The following is a 22,621-nucleotide window of genomic DNA, read 5'->3' on the forward strand; positions in this document are numbered from 1 at the left end:
TCTCTCCATTCTCGCACTTCCGCCAGTAATCCAGACTAAGTATGCCGTCGACAATATAGTTCTCGAAAAGCATTCCCTGGTATTAGCACAACGCGTTCACGAGAATGCACGTTCAGGTGTTCAAAGGTTAAGGAGTTTCTCGAGCGAACGTATGGTGGTCCCTTAATTCTCGCCGGTAACGAAAGGAAATGCGCGATTTCTAACCCGAACGTCCCCGCGAATTAACGATCCTTTACGTTTAAGTAACCGTTAATCCGTCAAGGCGCGAAACCGCAACGCTCTCCTCTCTCACGGCTTTTCCGCTTTTTTACGGCGAACTTATGGTAAATCAACGTCTGAATCCGCGAAAACGTATTCGTGACGCTTTGAAGTACTCGAATCGATATTTAGGGTGGAAAAGTAATAATTAAATCCAACGAATGACAGCATTGGAGATATAAAGTGCCATTCTTTCAAGTACTCTCCAAATTTAATTCAAGTTACATTACTGTTCGATTACCGATTATTTTTTTAAATGAAAGGATTTTACATTTGCTTCAGAAATACGACTAGCGACTCGCTTTACAAATGGTATTATACGCAAATATGCCACGCTATGTGAGAAAGAGAGGGAGGGTGGGGAGGGGAGATTGGTCATATCGTCTGTAATCGACTAATGAATTTTCATCCCACGTGCTTTGCGTAAAATCTCATGTTAGACCGTAATGCGATCATCGATCGTCTAATTCTATGTTAATAGTGTTGCGAGTTGAAAGTACATTCGCCTCGTGTTTCTCTACCAATGGTAGTATAATTGCATTTGCATCGCGTTAGAGCAGCCTCTGCAGGCGATAAATTGTTAACGCGTATCGATGGAGGCAAGATACATCTGGGAATTCTGTCTTTGTTGCGTATGCGTACATACGCAATGCGGATAATGAAACACCATTCACATAGGAAAATTGTCGATTTTTTTTATAATCGTTTCTAATAACAAACATGTTTTCATCGATCTCTTCTTATAGTGTGTGAATAACGAGTCCTTTTCTAATTATAAATTTTTTTATAAATCAGGAGTCGTCCTTTATTTACATCTTCTCACAACGTTTTAACTATCTACATTGCATATTTTTATTAATTAATTACAAGTTTAAATTTTTTTATTAAAATAAAATGCATTCAAAATTAAATAGAAAGAGAAAGAGATTCTATTATCTTTTGAGCTCGAATTAATTTGACGCTTCCCAATAGGAATGGCGGTAACATTCCTCGTTTCCGCTTTACTATTGCATTTATAGCCCAAGGAAAATGTGCAATGTCTCTGATAAACCCGATATACGCATGTCCCGACGATTTACGTTAAGAAGAAAAGTAACGCCCGCGGATTAATGCCCGAGCTATAGAATAAATATCGTTTGTTGAGCGGCAACACGTACGCGAAATTAATCAATGTTATTCGCGTAGGTATCGAGCATCCGACTGCATCGCTTTCTCGGTGATGAATGTGACGCCGCAGATGGCCGCGGATACTAGAATCCACGGTACCGGGCAGATTTAATCGTTGCACGTACATCGTACAAACGCGCCCGTCATACGCAATGGGGAAATATTTTCGTAGTAAAAGTTTGACTTTTAGTCTCACGCGCGCGCGATAAACTGTACCGTTACGTTTCGTTACACGGCCGGAACGATTGGAAGGGAACTTTTTAAATTTGTTCATTCGCGATATGTACAATACATTTGAACGTAAATCTTTGTACTATCTTAAGACCGTAATTTTCACTTTTATACACAAACTATAATTTCCATAATTTAGATTCTCTTTAACGAATACGAATTTTCTTAAACAAAATTTTAAGGAAGACTTTCTAACGTGTACTTTATTTTTATCTCTTTTTTTATTAAATTTTTTTGGACAGCGAATTTTTGCATAGATAATAATGATAATAAATTTTTTCTACATTCATATATTAATACGTGATATACATATATTCTGAAACGTATATAGAATACCAGAATTTTAGTGCTGTTTATTGATCAATTTTAGATGTCAATGTAATGAAGAAATAAATCTTATTTTCTACTTCGTATTTTGATTCTTATAATAAGTTGTGTATTTTGAACCGTTATTCCTTCAGCTCGAGGAAATTTTGATGTAGTTTTATTGCTACTGTATAGAGTGCCGAAATTTTTAGATTGATTAAATTATCTTAACGGACATCGTGTATGACATTGAAGACAATTTTACAAACACTTGAAAGACTTAGAATTTTGTATTATACAAATTTTCTTATATCATCCTGATAAATAAAATATTGTATCATCGAGTGCGCTTAGCATTCTGCGGACGTCTATTGTTACTTTATGCCGCATAACTGTCTTCTCGACTGTTCTTGTTCTCGTGTTATCGTGACAGCTATTCCTCGTGTCTACTCACGTTATCACGTCACGGTTCTCGCCTATCTGCTGTTGCATATCGGATAATCGATGGAGCCGTGCAGCTCTTGAGAGAGACACCGGACGCGACAAAAGTAACATCCCGCGAACCGTGTTCGGTACTAGTTTCCGTTCGTGTCTCTCGTTCGCGCCGCGCAATTTACATCGACTTACAGGGGTTTCCGGTGGTTTTCGCTTAACGCGAGTCGACCGTCGTGTTTACTTCCGCAAGTAGAAAGATGCACGGATAATGCTCGCGCCTTCAGCGGCGTGATTAAGGGATTAAATCCTTACGAAGCTTCGTAAGAAGGATGACGCTAATCCTCTCGACGATGCCGAGCGAGCCCGCAACCGAGCAAGCCATAAATTCCTCTGTAACGTTCCGGTTACACGATCGTCTGGCGCAGATTTTGTTGGCTACGGTTGCACCGAATGCACCGTGAACGAGTTTGCCTATTCTGATCAAAAATCCGGTTTGTATTATATACATATACATATATATATAGTGTTTATGTGCGCGCGTGGGGTTGGATGGATGTGAGTGTAGGTGTGTATAAAGTTATAAACTGCAAACACATAAAACTTAAATATTAATATATTAAACATAGTGATGAGATATATGTACATCAATATGAAGAGATACGGAGATTGTGATCTTCTCTCTCTCTCTCTCTCTTTCATGTTTTATTCTTTTTCTTCGACGGATGTCAGCATAGAATGGCGTTTGTGGGACAATAGGCAAGTCTCTGTGTGAAATTCATGAACAGTATTAAAATAACGTCACGAACCCCCCTCCCCCCCCCCCCCGGGCGATGATTTATGTCGGACGGAAAAGGGTCCTTTCTCTCTCTCTCTTTCTCTCTTTACCATCCGGCCATTTACAGAGAAGAGGGCGACGATGAAGGACGATAAATCTTGCGTGCGTCCCTCATTGTGATGCTTCTCTGGCAGAACAGCACGCATGCTACTTCGTGTTTTTGCGAAACGAAGCAAGGACCAATGGCAGTATGGCCCAAGTTGCACTCGTCGGAAGGTTATTTATCTCTAAGCGAATCAGTACGAGTATGTTTCCTGAACCGTTTCGGTGATGATGACGTGCGGTTAGCAACCGTGAATATTTAATTAATTTAATAGTAAAAATAATTTAATACTTATCATTTATGCGCAACAATATCAATGCAGTTTCGTAAGATTTGCGAAGAACGATATATATTCTGCGCGATAATTTCAAAACTATTTATCGCTAACAAATAAAGCCTGAAAAATAAATTTATTCTATATGATTACGGTTTTTTTTTTTTTTTTTTTTTTTTTTTTTTTTTTTTTTTTTTTTTAGGAAAAGGAAATACAATTTATTATTTTTGAGAAACTTAACAAAAAATTATACAAGGGTTGATAAATTACTTCAATGAATTGTCAACGAAATTATTAACGGATCGCGAGCTTTCACTCCATCAACGAAATGATTAATAATGTTTATTATGCATACCGTACGCGGTACTTTACAACAGTATAAATAGCTTTTATCTGTCAAACGTGAAACATAAACGAATTATCATCGGCAGTGTATTTCAGCATTTTGAAACAGGTAGCGTAGCGTTATTTCGTATTGGAAATTTTAGGTCATATCGAGCACGCTCGTATTTGAAAATTGCGAAAGGATAGCATCATCCAAACACAATTTCTCGCGAACATCCCATTTCGCTAAATCTCGTTTGCCGAGGAAACGAAACATTTAAATAATTAAGGATAACGAGATAGTATAGAGAGATCTTGCGTTATTTTATTTTATTTTATTCATGTATTCGGTTAATTGAATTCCCCGCGTAATTTAGCCTCGAAAAGATATTTATTATATTGTAGTTTTGTTCGCGCAGATCAAGGAATCGATGTAATCGTCGCGTGTACATCGCATGTTACATGGGTAATTTCGAGATTTGTTTTACGTTATGTCGCCGACTCTGCGGAAGGAAATTGAATGTACTTTCAGAATACTGGGCCATCACTCGTGACATGTCTCTTTTGTCTTTTCCTCCGTGCATCTTTTACGACGGGCATTTCTGGTTTGTACAACGGTATGTCAGAGCCGCCGAGGATTTACTATATTACAAAACACGTTTTACGAAAAAGCGAGACATTTTTACCATTCGCGAATGTCTCGTCATGAATTTTTATCGTGGTCACGTTAATTATCGTACAGTAATGATCGCGGGTTTTTAAATCCTCGAGTCTCGTTAATGTAATTTCTAATGCGTCTTAAAAAGAATACTCGATTATATATGACAATTAATTTCTTTATTTTGATATAATTTTATTAATCAATTTTTTATATTATTTTACAGTTTGCGACAAGTGTGTCTAACAGATTGCTGATAAATTACTGATATCTATTATTGACAAATTATTTCAAGCAGTCAACTGATATTTTCGAAAAACTAATATTGCGTAACTAATATAATGTGTATCGTCTGATTTATGCGAGACAAAGTTTATTGTTTTTCTTTTTCGTTATATTATTCGCTTTAACGAGAATTAATAGGAAAAAAAGGAAATATTCCGTAATTGATCGATCGCAATATTAATTAACAGACTAATGTTAGACTCACGTTTCTAAACTAATTCCATTAAAACTCCTCTGTGCAGCCATACTTTGCATTCCTCGCCAAACAGCGATAGAGTTAGAGTTAAACATAATTCGCGCAACTTCCCGAAACTTGCGAGATCGGCAAATTATATATTCCAGAATAATAAAATTATCCGAATATCTCACATATATACATCATGAAAATATAGTGATTTATTTATTTATTTTTCTTCATCGAGTTATGTTATTTTATGGTTTACATTTACATCATTATTTTATATATTCTTATAATTGAGAAATTGATTTAAGTATAAAATACGTTATATATTTTTTTATCTCGAAGTTTCCTCTTGGATTAACGAAAAAAAAATAATATTTTTTATAATTGCTAATATATGTATATTCTGATAAATCGCTCATTATATACGCAGTGGTGATCGTAAATGTAATGGCGGTCCTATATTATTTTAATAGAACCTTAATAAGAAAAATGCTGCTATTCGAGATCATTCGATATCCTCGGATATAAATACATCATATACAATACATATAACATATCCGTATAGTGTGGGGGGGGGGGATTTTTTGAATGTATTCGGGGTAATTATAATGTAATGGAGTTTAAGGATATTCCTAAATATTTTGCTTTTTAAATTCAATTAACCATATACAATAAGGATAAGATAGATACCTAATAATAAAATTTCTTTTAAATTAAAAACATGTTTAATTTATTCATTTTAGTCTAACAATAAGTACTAATGAAAACGAAATCTAAAATAATTCTTAATTTATTGTTATAACCAACTTGTTAATCTATTCATGCATTTTTGCATGTCCGGAGTTGCAAGCGAAATGTCCGGGGTTTTTGGGCTATAAGTTCTAGTTTTGAAAATTTTACTATGGCAACCCAATATCCGTGGCTTATATGCGGTTGTAATAAATCTCAATTGAACGGCGCGAGCAATAGACACGGCGCATTAACCGGCGGTTCTCGAGTTTCGTTCGCGCGAAAGTAATATTATTTCTGAAGTCTTTATGTCGGGGGAGTGCACGAACAATCGGCTAAATAGTTAAATTAGATAATGGAGATAGACAAGGCCGGCACGTGAAATTGGGTCAATTGATTCCTCCTCCTCACCATTCGTTACTGTCCTTCAGTTAACACCCAAGTTGGGTCTACCGAATCTATTGTCCGATAGTGCTTGTACATTCTGCATGATATCGTATTCAGTGGCAGAATAAACGAGTCTAATGTGGATAGGATTACGAAAACTTTTGGTTTTCTAATTTATTTTATTTAGAGCTTTTACTAATTGTTATTTCCGCAATCATAAAAACATTGATTCTCTTTTAAAGACTAAGTCGACTATAAAAATATACTTTTTCCTTAAATTATTCCAGTCTTCAATAATTTGTAATTAAAAGATGTACATAAGCAATTAAAATATTCCAGCATTTGAAACGTATTTAAAAATGTACGATTTGTTGCTTGTATTAATAGACAAGCATATTTTAATCGATCTCCGGTCGTTAATTATAGCGTACTCTAATGATATACGTATTGATTAAATCAAGAATATATTTACGTTTTACATTATTTAGAATGTAACTAGTACTGATTAACTCTAAAATATTAACTCTACACATAATTTATAAGCGCGAAACTATTTTTGAAAAAAGATTATTCAAATAGATCAATTTCTGTCTTTTATTCTCCGTTTTTTATTTTACGTCCATTTCTAATCCAGCGAAATTTATATTTTTATTATTTATACGATTCGCTTTGTACCAGATTAAACATCGTTCGGTTATCATGGATTTTACACGACAATGCCGCGTGTATAATAATGACAAATACTATCGTCCGTTTTACTTTTCGAGCTTCCGTAAATTCTCGGTTCGTGCGCCCCGGGCAAATCCCTTCCTTATCCCGGCTGCGACGGCGTTAAATTCTTGACGATGCGAATTTCAAGAGCGCGCGGGGAGGGTCTTCCATTTTACTTACACGAGATCCTCTTACGATAGGAATCAACACGTAGATCGTGCGCGCGGCAGCGTCGGCTGTAAGGAGGAAAGACATTCCACTGGCTCCCCTCGTGGGGCTGATCGAACGTGTACCGAGTCAACCCTATTTTCACCCCTCGAGTCATAAGGTGGTAAATTCTCGGTCCCCCGGGCGAACTTCGGTAAACATCGACGTTAACTTAGAAGAACGAGAAAACGGAAGAGAAAAAGAAAGAGAGAGAGAGAAAATGAGGGATAATGCAGGATCCATGCGAGGCGAGAACTTATTCGTGGTGAATCTGATAGGAATCAGATTAACATGATCGAATGTGCCACATATCTAAATACTTTATTATTATATTCGCATTATACATATTTGCAAGAAAACAGTTTGGAATAATTTTGAATAAATCGGGCATAATAAACTTTTCAAAGTGTTTTTATCTCTGTTAAATCGAGATACTGATCGAGATATGGGATTATCATCCTTATTTGAAGATAAATGAAAATGTAATATTTTAATATCATTTAAATATATAATTTTAAGAAAAGTAGAAAGAAAATATGATTGGAGAAAAATTATATGAAAATATAATTATCAATTTTTTTAAGAGAAAACTAATGTACCATCGAATTTTTGGCGATATTCTTTACAATCTGCAGAAAATAATTTAAAAGAAGAAATAGTACATATCTAAAAGAGGGAAGGAGAAAACGTCTCTTTTTCATAAAAATTGAAATCCTCTTTTCTTGCATTCTTTTGTTTTTTGAACCTTTGAAGATGCGTTCAATTTATCATACGAGATAATAAATTTCCTTGTCATACGTAGCTCGACGATAAATACGATGTAAGTTGAGAGCTGTCGTCACGAATTCATGGTATAATCGAGAGATAGAGATAGTTATGCTCTATCAATTCTCTCTCTCTCTCTCTCTCTCTTTCTTTCTTTTTAGTTTCATTAATTAGATCTCGAACTTTTTATAAGCGCGTCAAGTTCGATCGATGAGTGTTTACCAAGACGCTGAAGTGATTCAAAGTGGTCTTCAGAATTACTTAATATATAAATCTATCGAGGAAGTTGCGGCTATAAAACACTCCATTTTCGTTTAACTTTGAAGATATCGATGGCGCTATTATTTCTGCAAAAGAAAGGCGTGAGGAGGCTAGACAAACAGATTTGGGTCGCGTAAACGTTTTACATTGAATTTCGTTATACGGAAATTCTCCGTAAGGAAATCGTTGTAAATAATTAGTAAGCGTTGTATTATACATATTTGACGCGGTTGGTATTACTACGGAGACCTGTTACAACGTATATCGCAGTACGCTCTATTTCCCCAAGGAGTAATCACGCGATCGTTATATTGTATTTAAATGTGAGCGAAGCGCAGAGCTCGCAGGCGCACTAAAAGTTTCGAAATATTAAGTTTAGAGGCTTGGAAGTTAGTTAATTTTGTTTCGTGGCTTTGTTTGTCCGTCACATTGTTCGAAATTATTTCAGGAATAATACTAATTACACGCGAGCAACCGCATTCTGTCTCGCTACATCGTCCGGTATCCATTAGTAATTCCGATTCTCCTTTATTATGTCTGCTATGGAGACTAAAGAGATTTAACTGCGAGCTCTACTTCGGTTTGGAGACTATCTCCTAAAACTAGTCACTTCCAGTGTCGTAAATTGCTGATCCATCGTATATGCGTTTGTGCAGATTAGTCGGCAGAACGTGCACATACAAATTAAACTATACATAGTATCTAATTGAATTATTTAACTCTCGGCAGCAATTTATATTTTCTCTGAAACTTTCGGATTTGTCACATGGTTCGCATATTAATTTACGCTATTGGATTATTTCTGATTTAGATATTAATTAAGATTAATATTTAATTAAGAAAAACTATCACGACCAGCTCTCGATTTACTGAATGAGCCATCTCCGTGTAATTTTATAACATATACGTAATTCTAATTTAATTTAATGGCAAAGATAATTTAATTACTTTGAGTCTCTGGTAGCATCTCGTGTATATTTCGCTTAACATATTTTACGAAAATATGTTGTTTATTATATTATCAGTAATTCTCATTTATTTATTTATTTATTTTTTTTTTTTCGATGATTGTTTTCCAACTGGAAATTTCACAATGGTTCTGGCTTCAGTCTCCTTTTTGTTCGCAGTCGTCAGGATATCGTGTGTTTTACTCTTTTATTTCCTTCCATACTTCAGAAAGCTATTGTTCTTTCGTTTCTTCATACGTGACGCGCATGCGCGCACGTGAGATTGATCGCGAACGGGCCATGTGCCCATCGTAAACCATGCAACGAGAGATCCAGCGGTCCGTGACGAGTTATGCCTTTCCCAAGCGAGTTGTTTCCTGCGGATGCTCTACAGTAGCGGCTACCGGACACTAGTTCCTCTCCGCGATATACCGGGAGGGAGGCATAAAATTCCATATCGATAGATCGACGATAGACGCGAGTCGGCAGGAAGTACACCGAAGATGCATAAATTCAAATTTGCTGGATTTTATTCTCGATGGTTTTTATGACATTTCCCCCGGCGGAGAATTTAAATTGAGTTTTTCACGCTTTCCGTTCATCGGTTTCGCCGATGCGATACCGATGCCATCCGTCACTTCCACAAGTGGCACCTGAAATTGCTATAACCAGTTTCCGAGAGCTGCGATGTGCTCGAATCGATTGTCCGAAACGAGTTCAAGACACGCTAACAAAGTATTCAGGAAGGGGAGATAACTCATAATCATTTACATATAGCATTTATTTAGTTCCTTATAAATATATAGTCTCGATTTTTATCTCACATTTTTTTCACGAATAATATAAAAAAAAAAAAGATTTTTTTTTTATGAGACAATTATAAATCACTGAGTACTAATGTTCCCGAGTAAAATTCGTCTTGTGTCTTTATTTAATCATTCGTTTATCAAACGAAAAATTTAGTATTTTATGGTTTATCATAATCATTAACTTTTCCTCGAGCGAGAAAATTAAATCGGAATGATTTTCCCTCGTGCAGGCGACGATGTAATCGCGATACATTTTTAACGTACGAAGGATCGAGATTGAACGAGGTTAAAAATATTATTTTCTAAGATGCGATGATAAGAGGTGAAAATTAAATTCCACGCGCTTTTGGTTGAATTTCATTGTCGGCATTGCGTGGACACAATCCGTGGACACGTCCGTCGTTTTAATTACTTCGCTACGAGCGCCGGATTCGACAAAAGATCACGACGAGAGAACGAGAATAAAGTGGCGAAAATGGACGAAGATGTGCCGCTATTTCGCGGTAATACTACTCTACTACATCGAGATGCCGAAGCAATTTCACTTGGAGGTTTTTCAAATCGCCAGGACTTTTCCTGCCCGAGACGTTCCATTTCGTTTCTGCAAGGGAAGGGCGTAATGTCGCGTCCGGAAATGAAATCCTTCCGAAACTGGTTGGAACAGCGGATCAAGGAAATCTGGCCAGCTTGGAAACTACGGTCGTCTCTTCTCTCGTCGCGAAAAGTAAACTCGACCGCGAAATCATTCTCGCCGTATTCGGTCTCGCGCGATTGCTATTTATCTCGTGCCAAAACATCCATCGCATTCGGAACATGTGACATTTGTTTGCGAAATGGAACATTAATGGAAAACGGAAAGTCGAGTTGTACTCGAAGCACGAGTTGATTGAACTGACGATTTTTCTGTCGCAACAAATAATATCATGACCGAGATCCGATAATGATTCAGCTTCCTCTCCCTGCATATGATAATGCGCGTACAAAGACGACACGTATAGGAGAGACGTCTGATTGTGCTCCACTTCACCTTAATAGCGACGAGATAGAGAATCTACACGCTTCCCGAAATGATAATGCAAAGGCGGTATGAAGTTACTGGATATTTACGCCCACGAAACGTCAAAGAGCATAATGACACGTGCGCTGACCCGTTTGCCTCAATAACCGCATCTGATACGCGTTACCTTGAGATTTAATTTTGTTTCGGCGTAATGGATGTGATGATCTCGCGTTCGCTTGTGGTCATACTCGATACAATTACGTGTAGCTATACATAGGCGTGAAAAATTTTAAAAATAAGATATCGAGAAATTTGTCAAACCAGAAATCTATTGTGGGAAGGATTTATATATATAAAACTAAGATTTTACTGCTAAAAGATTTTTAATTCAAGATTATGACAATAATAAACTTACTTTAAAATACATTTAAATCATATTTTGCATCTATTGAATTGTGTCTTACAACACTGTCATCAATTAAAAGAGAGCTCTATTAATTTTTAAAGAAAATATCGCCTTTAGACTTGTCAATTCACAAAAAAGCACAAAAATTTTAAAGCACAATAAAATAAACATTTTAAATAATATATTTAAAATTGTGTTTACACGTGCCTATATTTGTGTGATAATTTGTATGCAACGGGATTATTTCGAGCTCCAAGATGTATATAAGAAGGTTAAACAATGCAATTTCTGTCACGCTACAACATCGAGCAACGAGAGGATTGATGGTTCTCGCCGGTATCATCAGGTAGACGCACAATTTGCATTTTTGTTCTCGGCCCTGGGGCTCTTTCATCTTCGTATCCAAACATCATAGCGCTCCAAGGAGCGTTTTCGATGCAATTCGCGCAAAAGAATACCGACACGGCCGAAGGCACCGCTCGGAAAATTGGAAAGCGGAGGGGTGGTTACCGTTCCTCATTTTCCGGTATCATCCCTCTCCGTCTCATCGAAACATTACTTTTTATTCTTTTTCCTCGACGTCGACATTAAAGTAGTTGCAAAACCGACAACCTTACCGCTCCGAAATGGGTTTTGTCATTTTCTCGTGGCCGCAGTTATTTTTTCAACGATGAAATATTGAAGATGTTATGACACTTAATTAAAACTTGGGTAAAAAAATAAATATTATTTAAGAAAATAGCTCGCACAATTATAGCGGCGGGTACTATTATTTAGAAACCAAGCTTGCTCTCTCTTTCTCTCCGAATTCAGAATAATCCGTAATAACAAAGAAGATTTTTCCGAGTCATATTTATTTATGCAAGATTGCAATATTTCTTTGTCACATGCGACTTTAAGTGTTAATTATTCGATATATTGATAAATCACACATAAAATAGTCATTTTATTTTATATTTAGATTTTTTTCTTTTATTCTATGCTTAGAGTTAGATCACAAAAATATTTTCCTGTTTGTTAATTTTCTGGACGGTTTGTAAATCCCGTTTGTATCGAATACGCTTTATCCATTTATTAGATTTTGTCGAAAGTGAATAGGATTACAAAAGCGGATGAAATTACAACGAAGCAGGACGATGACTCTTCAGTTTCGTTCATATCTCTTTGTTTTTAGACAGAATTATGCGAGGAAAGCTACATTTTTTTTATTGCGTTTGATTTTCATTCTGTGCTATAGATAACAAATAAAATAAGTTTAACAACTATTGCATTGTTCGTTGGATATTCGATAATTGGGGAGATTGAAAAATGAGAAGATTCATTTGGAATATGTCAGATAAAATGCATTTGGAACAGCATTCTGATATTCGTATTTTTTCTTTTTTTATTTTTTTACGATTGTGTTCTAATTTTATTTAATTATCAAGAAATATATGGACGTTTTCTAGTTTAATAAGAAGACCGAAAAATAGTGTCTTTCAATGATATGTAAGATGCAAATTATTAGTTTTTATTGTACGGTTTTATATGCACATTTGCAATATCATCTGTTTGCTAGATGTTGCAGCCGTAGTTTTTTCTTTTTCTTTCTTTCTTTTTTTATTTTTTTAAGCACCAAAAAGATGCCGGCGTGTTTGATTTATTTCTTCACGTTACATCCGGAGCGGAATTTTCACACTCTGAGATAAACTAGTAATACGAATGCATATCGATCCGTCTCCCGCTACAATGCATAAAAAGGTATGTCGTTGCAGTCTGTCTCATGCATCATATGTGTCCCTGCAGCTTTAGATGTCGATACGTTTTCATGTTTCGTTTCGAATTCTTCTATTCATCCGTGAACGAATGGAAATGTAGAAGCGAGTCGCAGCGTTTCATTTTCTGAATTTTTATTTTATACATATATAAGATATTCGCCGAAAAAAATATATAAGAACTTTGGTACTGACAATAAGGTAATATTTCTTAATGAATTTAGGAGAATTTTGTTTATTAATGATGTAATTACGAATTATTTAACATTAACAATTAACGGCTTGACAAATCAAGTATAAACGGATCGTTTAATTTCTTCAATTTATTTCAAATAAGTTTAAGAAATTTAATTATTTTCTATAGAATATATAATACCAACTTTTTATAATTATTTAAAAATTGTTTTGTTAAAGCTATGGGTGATATTGTATTCGCCTAGTGATTTGGATTCTATATTGAAAATTCAAGGCGAGAAATATTGGAATCTGATTAAAACTTTTTATTAAGGAATAATTGATTTCACAGATTCATTAAAAAATATAATTATTTTTCACACTTCGACACAAACCTCGCGTACATTCGATAACTAATATAATCGGGAGAGATTGTTATATTTTCTTTTCAGAAATATATATATATATATAAAGAGATTGCAATTGTGTTTTATCGATTGCATGACGGACTGACACCATCTCGTTATTATATAATAAATGAACGATAAGAGAAATATTTCCATTAACCTAGATAGATTGGACGTTGTCTAATAAACCTTCTGCGTATTCGGTTTTATACCCTCTTCAATGATTTAATTCTACGGATGTAATGAACGAGGGTTCTAGACGAGGATGGACAATGAGCTTATTACCTGGATCTTCTTTTTGTTTTGATGCCACGGTCTAAAAATAGAAACTAGAGAGCCTTAACATTTTCTTCTTTTCTTTTCGACTTCTCTGTACTTGAATGAAGTATAGATTTTTCACTCGCTATTACCCGTGAAACGAGAAAATATAATTATTCTATAAATATAATTTACTTCCATTATTCTAATATTGATATTAGAATTCCTTTTGATGTCTTGAAATTGCAGCGCTAAATATATTTGAAAAATGTCATTAAATATCAAAATAGGTAATAGAAAGATGAGCAATGCACACTCAGTCGATCCTTAATGATACCTTTATTATAACTTTTGAACGTATAATGTTATTAAGTAAGTACCTTTATGATTTTTGCCAGATACTAGATATATAATTCTTTTGCATAATGAAATTAAATGCCTGACGTAAGATCCCAAGATAGCTTATTTTCTTCTCAGTGGCACAAATTGTTTCCCTTGACTCTTTGTAAATTCTTTGCAGTATTTATATAAAATGGCTCTTTTTTCATGGGTATAAAAGTTATATCAAATAGAAAGAATAATCTCTGGAGTAATGGAATTTCTTTATAATATCGTAGCGTGTAAATACAGAGATGAGCAAAGAATACCTATTCTTGTAAGAATTAATCCTACGCACTTATATTACACAGTCACAGACATCCTCGCTTATCATTAGCGTGACACAGTTCGGCATCGCTTGGTATAAACAGGCTTGAAAGTATTAAGTGTTTGGAAAATTACGTGCCTCATTTACCGTGCTCAACGTTAAAAGTTATGCGTCTGGTATCGACCGGTTCTCTCATTTGCGCAATTGCACTTATCGTGAATGCGAGGCGGCGGAGAGTGCGCGCGTGTCTCGTAAAGCATAATGCTAGGTATTTGCCGGGTGCTCTTTAGAAATCGGTTAAATGACGCGACGAGGAAAGTGCATTTTTGCCCTGTATAATATTCATACGACGGCGTTGTTCCAAGAGAGAAAGAGAGAGAGAGAGAGAGAGAGCTTGTGCCGGGAGTAAGCGCGAAAGAAATTTTGGGATTCCGGACGGCGAGAAGAGAATCGCGACGCTTTTGCGACATCTCGTAGTAGACATCTCGGTGCTTTTCACGTAGCATGGCCGTTGCCACCCTTTTGTCGCGCACGATTTGTTCCGGATTTTTTTTACGAGGAAGAAAATGTCATCTAATATAAATTCGCGCTACGCTCTCGGAAATTACGACAGTGATCTCAAGTACGCGGAGGGAAGTTCTGTACGAACCTCTCTGGGTTATCCTCTGCGGAGTATTTTGTCTCGTAAACGTAATCGTGAAAAGGTACTACTGAACGCGATACAATTCTCGCGACGAATTTCTGAAGGATTTGACGCGACGATTCTTTCGGCCGGCAATCGTCTCAGATCACATTGTCCAGCATTTTTATCCTGCGATATGTGACAGCTGAGCTGAAAGTTTATTAGAGCGGAAAAAAGTCCATTTCCCTGTCAGACAAGCTCTGATGAGAAAATACCCGTATTAAATACTGTATTATTCGATCGACATGATTACGCGACCATCTCAGAAAATTTCTCCCGATATTTTTGTACGCCCGAGTTTGGCCGACCATTATTTATCTGATACGCGCTTTAAACTAGATAGAATGAAATATGATTATCTGTGTTATTTGTAGTTTGAAGGAAGTACACGACAGCTGTAATATTCTGAATATTTATAGCATAACTTTGTTTTCCAAGCGATCTACATACATCATATTTTTACATAGCAGGCCTTACGTCGAAGAATCAATACGTTAAGGCTATTCAACATTTTAGGATATTATATAATAAATAGAAATTTGAAATTAAATAAAAATTAAGTTCTAAAAATGTTTGGTAAGATTGTAAATTTTTTTAATGCGATACAGAAAAGAATGTGTTTCTTTCTCTGGCATTATATATAACTGAAAAATAATTATTTTAAATCAACAGAGATCTCTCTACCAATGTGTTTTAAAGAATCTATTGTTGCTTTTGTTACAGCTCGCCGGTTGAACGAGTACATCCGTCACTACGAAACACTGTCATATCCCGTCGAGGAGGTCCATCGAAGCCACCTGAGGGCGAAGAGGTCGATCAATCGCGACAGTACTGTGACGTTGAAGTTCCGCGCGCACGGCAGAGACTTCCACATTCGATTAAAGCGAGACTTGACCACTTTTAGTAACAATCTAATTATTGAGGGATCTACGGGGGAGAGACAGTACGACAGCATCTCCCACATTTACCTGGGCAATCTAGTTGGTATGTTCACAAAGATAAAAAAAGATACTTGCACAAGGTTTTCCATCAATCGCGTCTTTTTTCGATCTTGGATCCACATATCGGTTTCTGAAAATTTATGATTAAAAGAATAGCCATTTATAAAAATATTTTACGATGTTGTATTATATATGCGAACAAAATTGTTATAATATAAACAATAAAATACATGGATCATAAAGTTACATAAGGTTCCTTTTTTTTTTTTTTTTTTTTTTTATTCTTTTATATATGCAATTTTCAGAAATGAATACCAGTTTAATTTATTCGAACAATAACTTTGCTCTCCAAAATTAATTATAATTGTTTCTATATGGGAAACGAGATGTGTTTTTCACAAACGTGTTGGATTCAATAAATTCTTTTAATGAGAGAAGGAAATATAAATAATATTAAACAAAATTAAAATTATGATCATTCTCTCGCAATTTCCACTGCTATTTTAGTAAGTTTAAAATTGCAAGTTCTTTTTATATTATTTTTCGAAATAGACAATGGATGGGTTGTGATTGATGATGCAATATATGTATTTACATATGTATTTCATCGACTACGTCACTTGGGGTTGACTCTGTTTGTCTTTCGTTTCTAACAATCATGCTATGTTTTCCAACTTTTCCCATTTCAATAGTATTCGTTATTAAAGGGAAGTGCAGCTGTGCATAACTTGTGCATGTACTATAGAGCGCTAGAGGTCTATGACTGGAATATTCTATTATGCGTCGATGCACTTCTCCAAATATAGAGTCGTGGTATTATGATATCGTACTAGCAATATCTCTCTCTCTCTCTCTCTCTCTCTCTCTTCTCGGTGCCCCATATATTCACACAAATGATACCGTCAGCGTATAAAGTTACGTGGAATCGATCGATAGCAATCGTTTAGACTTCCTGTTCGCGACAAGCTGTCGTGATAAAATTATATGAATTTATTTATTTTATCTAATAGTATCACACTATCTTTCGAAAATAAGAGCATCTATCGAAAAAAATAATGGTATGCCATTGTTTTGACATACGAAAGTAATAGAATGACTTCGTATACGCCGAAAGAGAAAAGAAGGTACGCAAAAAACTCGAAGTCAAAAATTGCAAAAATGTTTTTATTTGAAAATCTTATTCAGAATGTTTTTCTTTGTTCAGAATTTAAATTGAAATAATGGTGTATGTTCGTGTAATTATCGCATGCAATTTATCTATTTTAGCACCGAACAATATTATTTTTGGCTTTATGTCAAGTGAATGTCAGTTCTAATAGAATCTTAAGGTGAAACTTAGTTACAGAGCGCTTTTTATTATTCTAAAGTTGTAACAAAATATAGAATCTCTAATCAAATTTTCGCTGAAGGGAAAGCCACTGTCTTCAAATTTACCGTAGAATATAAAGTTGAACCTTAGACACTCTGCATATTCTCAAAGAACTTCCGTCAAAATAAACTGAATGTAACAGAAGTACAGAGAAGTGCTCTCAACTGTACAAACAAAGAGCCATACTTAAATTTATAACCGCGTCTGTCTGTCTGACCTCCAGGCCGAAATGTTCGCTTCGTCGTCGATGTGCATTCTGGTTGCATTCTACACGTTGTGTAACTTCAACGAGGCGGTATTATTTCTTCGTCTAGCTTTGTGTGACGTCCCCGGTAGCCAGGTGTGACACGCAAAAGTGCCAATGTAGATACTGACTGGAACCTTTATTTCCAGTCTAATAATTTGCGGGAACCCAGCATGCAGGCAATAGGACGTTTTAAATTATGGATCAGGGCGACCAGGTGCTTACGAGAATGGTTTATCTCTCACTCGCGTATTCGCGCCACGATCTTTCCCGTCGACCCGGTTACAGTCGTGGTCTTTGCCGAATAATGCTACGAGAAGGCATACTTCAGATCAGGATCAAAGAGAATTCTAAAAATTGCGGGCTTAGCAAGCATTTCATTGTTAACGAGCTATTCGTATAACTTGCTATATTTATAAGAAGTTTTTTGATTCTAAGCAAAGAATTTATTTCTAAATTAAGCTATATCTTTTGTGCCAAATTTTTCAGAAATCAATAAAAATATATAGTTTTTACATAAATTTATTGTAAACTGGAATATTCAAAGATTTTTTTATTACTGAAGTTTCTTAATTAGTTATGAAGAAAAGTAATTTATTTAAAAGATTAATATATATACTTTTTCTAAATAGAAGTCGGCTTATAGCTATTATATAATAATTTTATTTGGTATTTTTGAACGTATAAAAATTTAAAGAATATAACGTGTTAATATACATATCTTTGTAGTCCGAAATTGGGAAAAAGAATTCTGAAGTGATGTTAGAGACTTGCTGAACATTTTTGGTACCGGAAGCGAAAGATTCCCTTTATCTTCGTGTCAAAAGAAATTCTGAATTGTGATAAGCTCAGCTGTGCGCGAGCGTGACTTCGCTTTCCTGCGATCTATTATTTAAAAGGAAAAAGGAATATGCGCCATGATGCTGTAGAATATTCTCTATATTATTGTCGTTTATCTGCTATCTGCAATACATTTATGTTAGATTTTGTCTGACGCTTTTAATAATTAAACTGTCCTTTCACATCCGACACATTGGTTGAAAATGTGTCGCAAAATATTTTTCATGTATAATATGTGACAATGATACAATTTCACTGTTGGCTTCTGCACCAAATTATATTTTTGTCGATAAAAATATATATTTTTAGTTTTTTTTTTATGCAGAGGGAGATACAATATTTATTGCAGGTTTTATTGAAAAAATTTTCGCATCGAATAATATAGGCTTCCTATATAAATTGAATTCTCGAATTTCATGGATCGTGAAAAAAACATTTTATTCTATTCTGTAAATTATGTAATTTTATTTTCCTTGATATATCGATTTCATAATACCATTTATTTTGTAATATTAAACAAATATTCTAAATGGCATCGAAAATTATAATTATTCCTTCCAATTACGTATATTAGAGAATTAAAAAGAATAGTAAGTTTCTTAGTTATCCATAGTAACAAACGTTATAAATCTTTGAACAAATTGAAAGATTTTAGCAAAAATAAATTGTAAATTATTCCAGGATAAATATGCATAAAAGGTTACACGTTACCGATTTTATCGCTACTTAAATATGTTGTAGGGGAGGTTTTTCTGAGTAATTCACCGCAAGAAAAAAGTGGGGGAAAGCATTCGTTTAAAAGATGTGACAAATTAAAATTTCACAGTTTTAATGCTTTTTCTCGCATATTATAAAATAATATTAGGAAAAGTAAAGTTTGTGTACGTTGTATTTGTTGCAGGGTAGGATGGAAAAAGTATTTGTTTACATTTAGATACACGATCATAGATATTTTCGCTTTGCGTGAAAAATTGTAAACCCATGTGGAACATTGCTTCGCATTGTAAAGTATATGCGTGGATACAGTGAGTTTCGCGCCTCTCTCTCCCCCTACGGGGGGGGGGAGGGGTCTATTTCCGGAAGATATAATCTAACCCAAAGCTATTTCTAATTTAAAACTAAAATTTGGCTTCGATTACATTATATAACCCATCTATGACCCTGTATCTATCTCGTAAATGTAAACAAAAACATTTCCTACGTTCTCTGCAAGAAATAAAATGTACACAAATATCACTCTGTTCCTAATTTTATTTTATAATACTTTAAAGAAAGTATTAAAATTGTGAAATTTATTATATCTTCTAAACGAATGCTTTCCCCCACTTTTTTCTTGCGGGGAATTACTCTCAGAAGAACCTCCCCTACAATATATTTAAGTGGCGATAAAATCGGTGAGGTATAATCTTTTATGCATATTTACCAATTTTTTTTTAACTGAATTTTAATCTACGATTCATATAATGGCAAAAAATATTTTTTGTTTAAAATAAAAATATCCAATTCAATTTTATGTATGGTATATCCAATTTTTCGTTATTGAAATGCCGATATTAATAGTTGAAGAATTCGTAGATCGTGGAAAAGTGACAATTATGACAATTCATATATTAAGCATAGGTACTATTAACAATAGCGGAGAAAGAGAGAGAATGGAGTAAATGGACAGAGGATATGATATACATTCTGTATTATAAATTTATATATTTATAAAATTTTTCAAAAATTTATATGCTTATACATTAATTTAGAATTAAAATATATAATTTTAATTACGAGTTAATTTAAATTATCAGTTTTATAATTAAATCCCATATAACTCTGTCCAATTCTCTTCACTTTTTTATTTTTCTCGAGAAAAAGATGAAAAATATATCTGCTATAATTTTTCCTACGTGCATCTTGGTTAGGCGAATAAATTAGACAGCGAGGCAGGAGCAGCACGTTGCTGCGTAAGCCAGTAATTTCTGGCACAGAAAGTTTTAGCGAGCGACAAAGTTTCAACCATCGTCGATACTTTTTCAGGCGAAACGAAAGTTCGCAATCGTCCGTAGGCGAACATGGTTTCGTACTCGTATGTACTGCCTATCCAAGTATTTATGTTACCTTCATAACTTTCTTTGCTTCTAGCCATAATGAAACGACAGGTTCAAATGAAAAAAAAAAAGAAAAAAAAAGAAAAAAAAAGGTGATATTATGTTTTAATGTTTGATGTTTCAGAGATAATTAGATATAGTAATTATTAGATACATAGTTATTTCTAATAATATTTATATATTATATTTTTGATTTTGTTTAATTAACGTAATTTTTTATATTTATATTTGTTATAATTATCGAGTGCTTAATTTATAAATCGTAACGATAAGTTTTTGAGAAAATTTTATATAGAGTGATTCTGTCACTTTTCTCTTTTTCTCTATCGCTCGCGCGCGGTCCCTGATCATATATTTTCCATTTTTAGGTGAGCCTGGTAGCCATGTGTTCGGAAGTGTCAGTGATGGAGTCTTCTATGGGAAGATAGTATCACCGAAGAGTGGTGCATGGTATGTGGAAAAGGCGCATTACTATTTTCCGCCGCACGAGATAAACGAGACATTGCATTCGGTGATCTATCACGAGGATGATGTCGGTGATCCGTATATGAACGTTCGACAAGGTAAGGTGCAAAATAGCATAAATTTCTTTTCCTATCGATAATTATGTTTAACGTTTTCGAAACATACATTATTTTGTTCACATAAGTTTGTAAATATAATTTATTTTTTCTTCTCGAAATTTTCGAGAAAAATAATATTTTTAATTTAACAAAGATATATTGCTTTATTAGTTGTGATAATAATTGTTATGATCGCCATGCATGAAAAGTTTATTAATTAATAAGACGATCATGAATCTCTGAAAATGTTTGAAACATTTGTCTGGATATGCACTTCAATGACGGCGACCTCGAAGTGTGATAGCTTACGATATTACAACATCCGCTTTTCGTTGCGCATCCCTTTGTCCCGCAATACCTACACATCTTCTCGGAACATACGTTCTCTCTTCTCTCGCAACGTCTTTTACTTTACTTTCTAGCATGGTTCTTTAGCAACCGTCTTTAAAAACACCCATCCATCAGAATCGACTCGCCTTAATGAAAAGATGTTTTTGGCTTTGATATTTGAACCGTGATATATTTAATCAAGAAACATATTATTTTTTTTTATTATATTTGAAAATCAAATTTTCGTAAAAATAAAATTATTCGAAATTTGTCAGAAAATTAGCACATTTGAACCAAAATGCTCATTCCATGTACGCGCTATCGGGAAGTGGCAAAGCAATTCAACGACTGATGCAAGACTGTGTTTAAGGGAATACGATTATCGAAAAGTCCATGATTCAGAACGAGAGAGAGAGAGAGAGAGAGTACGAATGTACCATTTACGGTATCGTTAAGGAAGAAATAGTCCATTCGGATAAGTGCGTAGGAGACTGCAGAAAGTGCAACCTCATCCTGAATCGGTTGTAGTCAGCGCGACGATTATACGAACGGGTGGCGGATTTTCTCCTGCGAAATCCACAGTCGTCACCGTGTTTATGATAGTAGCGTAATTGGCCAACGCTGAAATAAACAGCTGGCGTATCGCGTGTAATATTTATCGCGCCCATCCGCCCGTGCATGGCTGCGTGGACCGAATCGTGCCATCTCGCTCTGTTTGCTGTCCGGAAACACGTCCGACGTTATGAGTTTGCTGCACTTATTGGCGTACTATATAAGGCACGATGATGCGAAGGAGAGAGTAGAGCGGGATATAGTATAGAACGTACTTCTCTCATGTTTTGCGGCTAAGTCTTCCCGGAACGCTACACGTGATGCAATATTAGACACAAATAAATTTAGCACTGAAAAAGTAATTCCAAAAAGAATACCTCATCGAAATATAGTTTGAGATAAGAAAAATGCGTTACGAGAGATTTGTGCAAAGTTTTAAATCGATATAGTTTTTTTTTCTTTTTTTTTTAAATAAAAATGTGATAATAATGATTTTTTTTTTATTTCTACGTTAATTATAAATGGTACAGAGACATGTCATGA

At 34.8% G+C, this 22,621-nt stretch overlaps 1 protein-coding gene across 3 annotated transcripts in view; it reads left to right on the forward strand.

The window, feature by feature from the left end:
• The window catches only part of Kuz (zinc-dependent metalloprotease kuz), a 111,683-nt gene that overhangs the window by 79,892 nt on the left and 9,170 nt on the right, over positions 1–22,621 (forward strand). For all 3 annotated transcript variants that reach the window (XM_070316015.1, XM_070316016.1, XM_070316017.1), the window contains exons 2-3: positions 15,867–16,127; positions 21,002–21,196. In XM_070316015.1, coding sequence (XP_070172116.1) covers positions 15,867–16,127; positions 21,002–21,196 — 456 coding nt within the window. The remainder of the gene's footprint in view (positions 1–15,866; positions 16,128–21,001; positions 21,197–22,621) is intronic.

This window comes from Polyergus mexicanus, unplaced genomic scaffold (assembly GCF_030449975.1).
Source record: "Polyergus mexicanus isolate NDT 795.1 unplaced genomic scaffold, iyPolMexi1.0 SCAF_3, whole genome shotgun sequence".
In the NCBI taxonomy this organism is placed as follows: domain Eukaryota; kingdom Metazoa; phylum Arthropoda; class Insecta; order Hymenoptera; family Formicidae; genus Polyergus; species Polyergus mexicanus.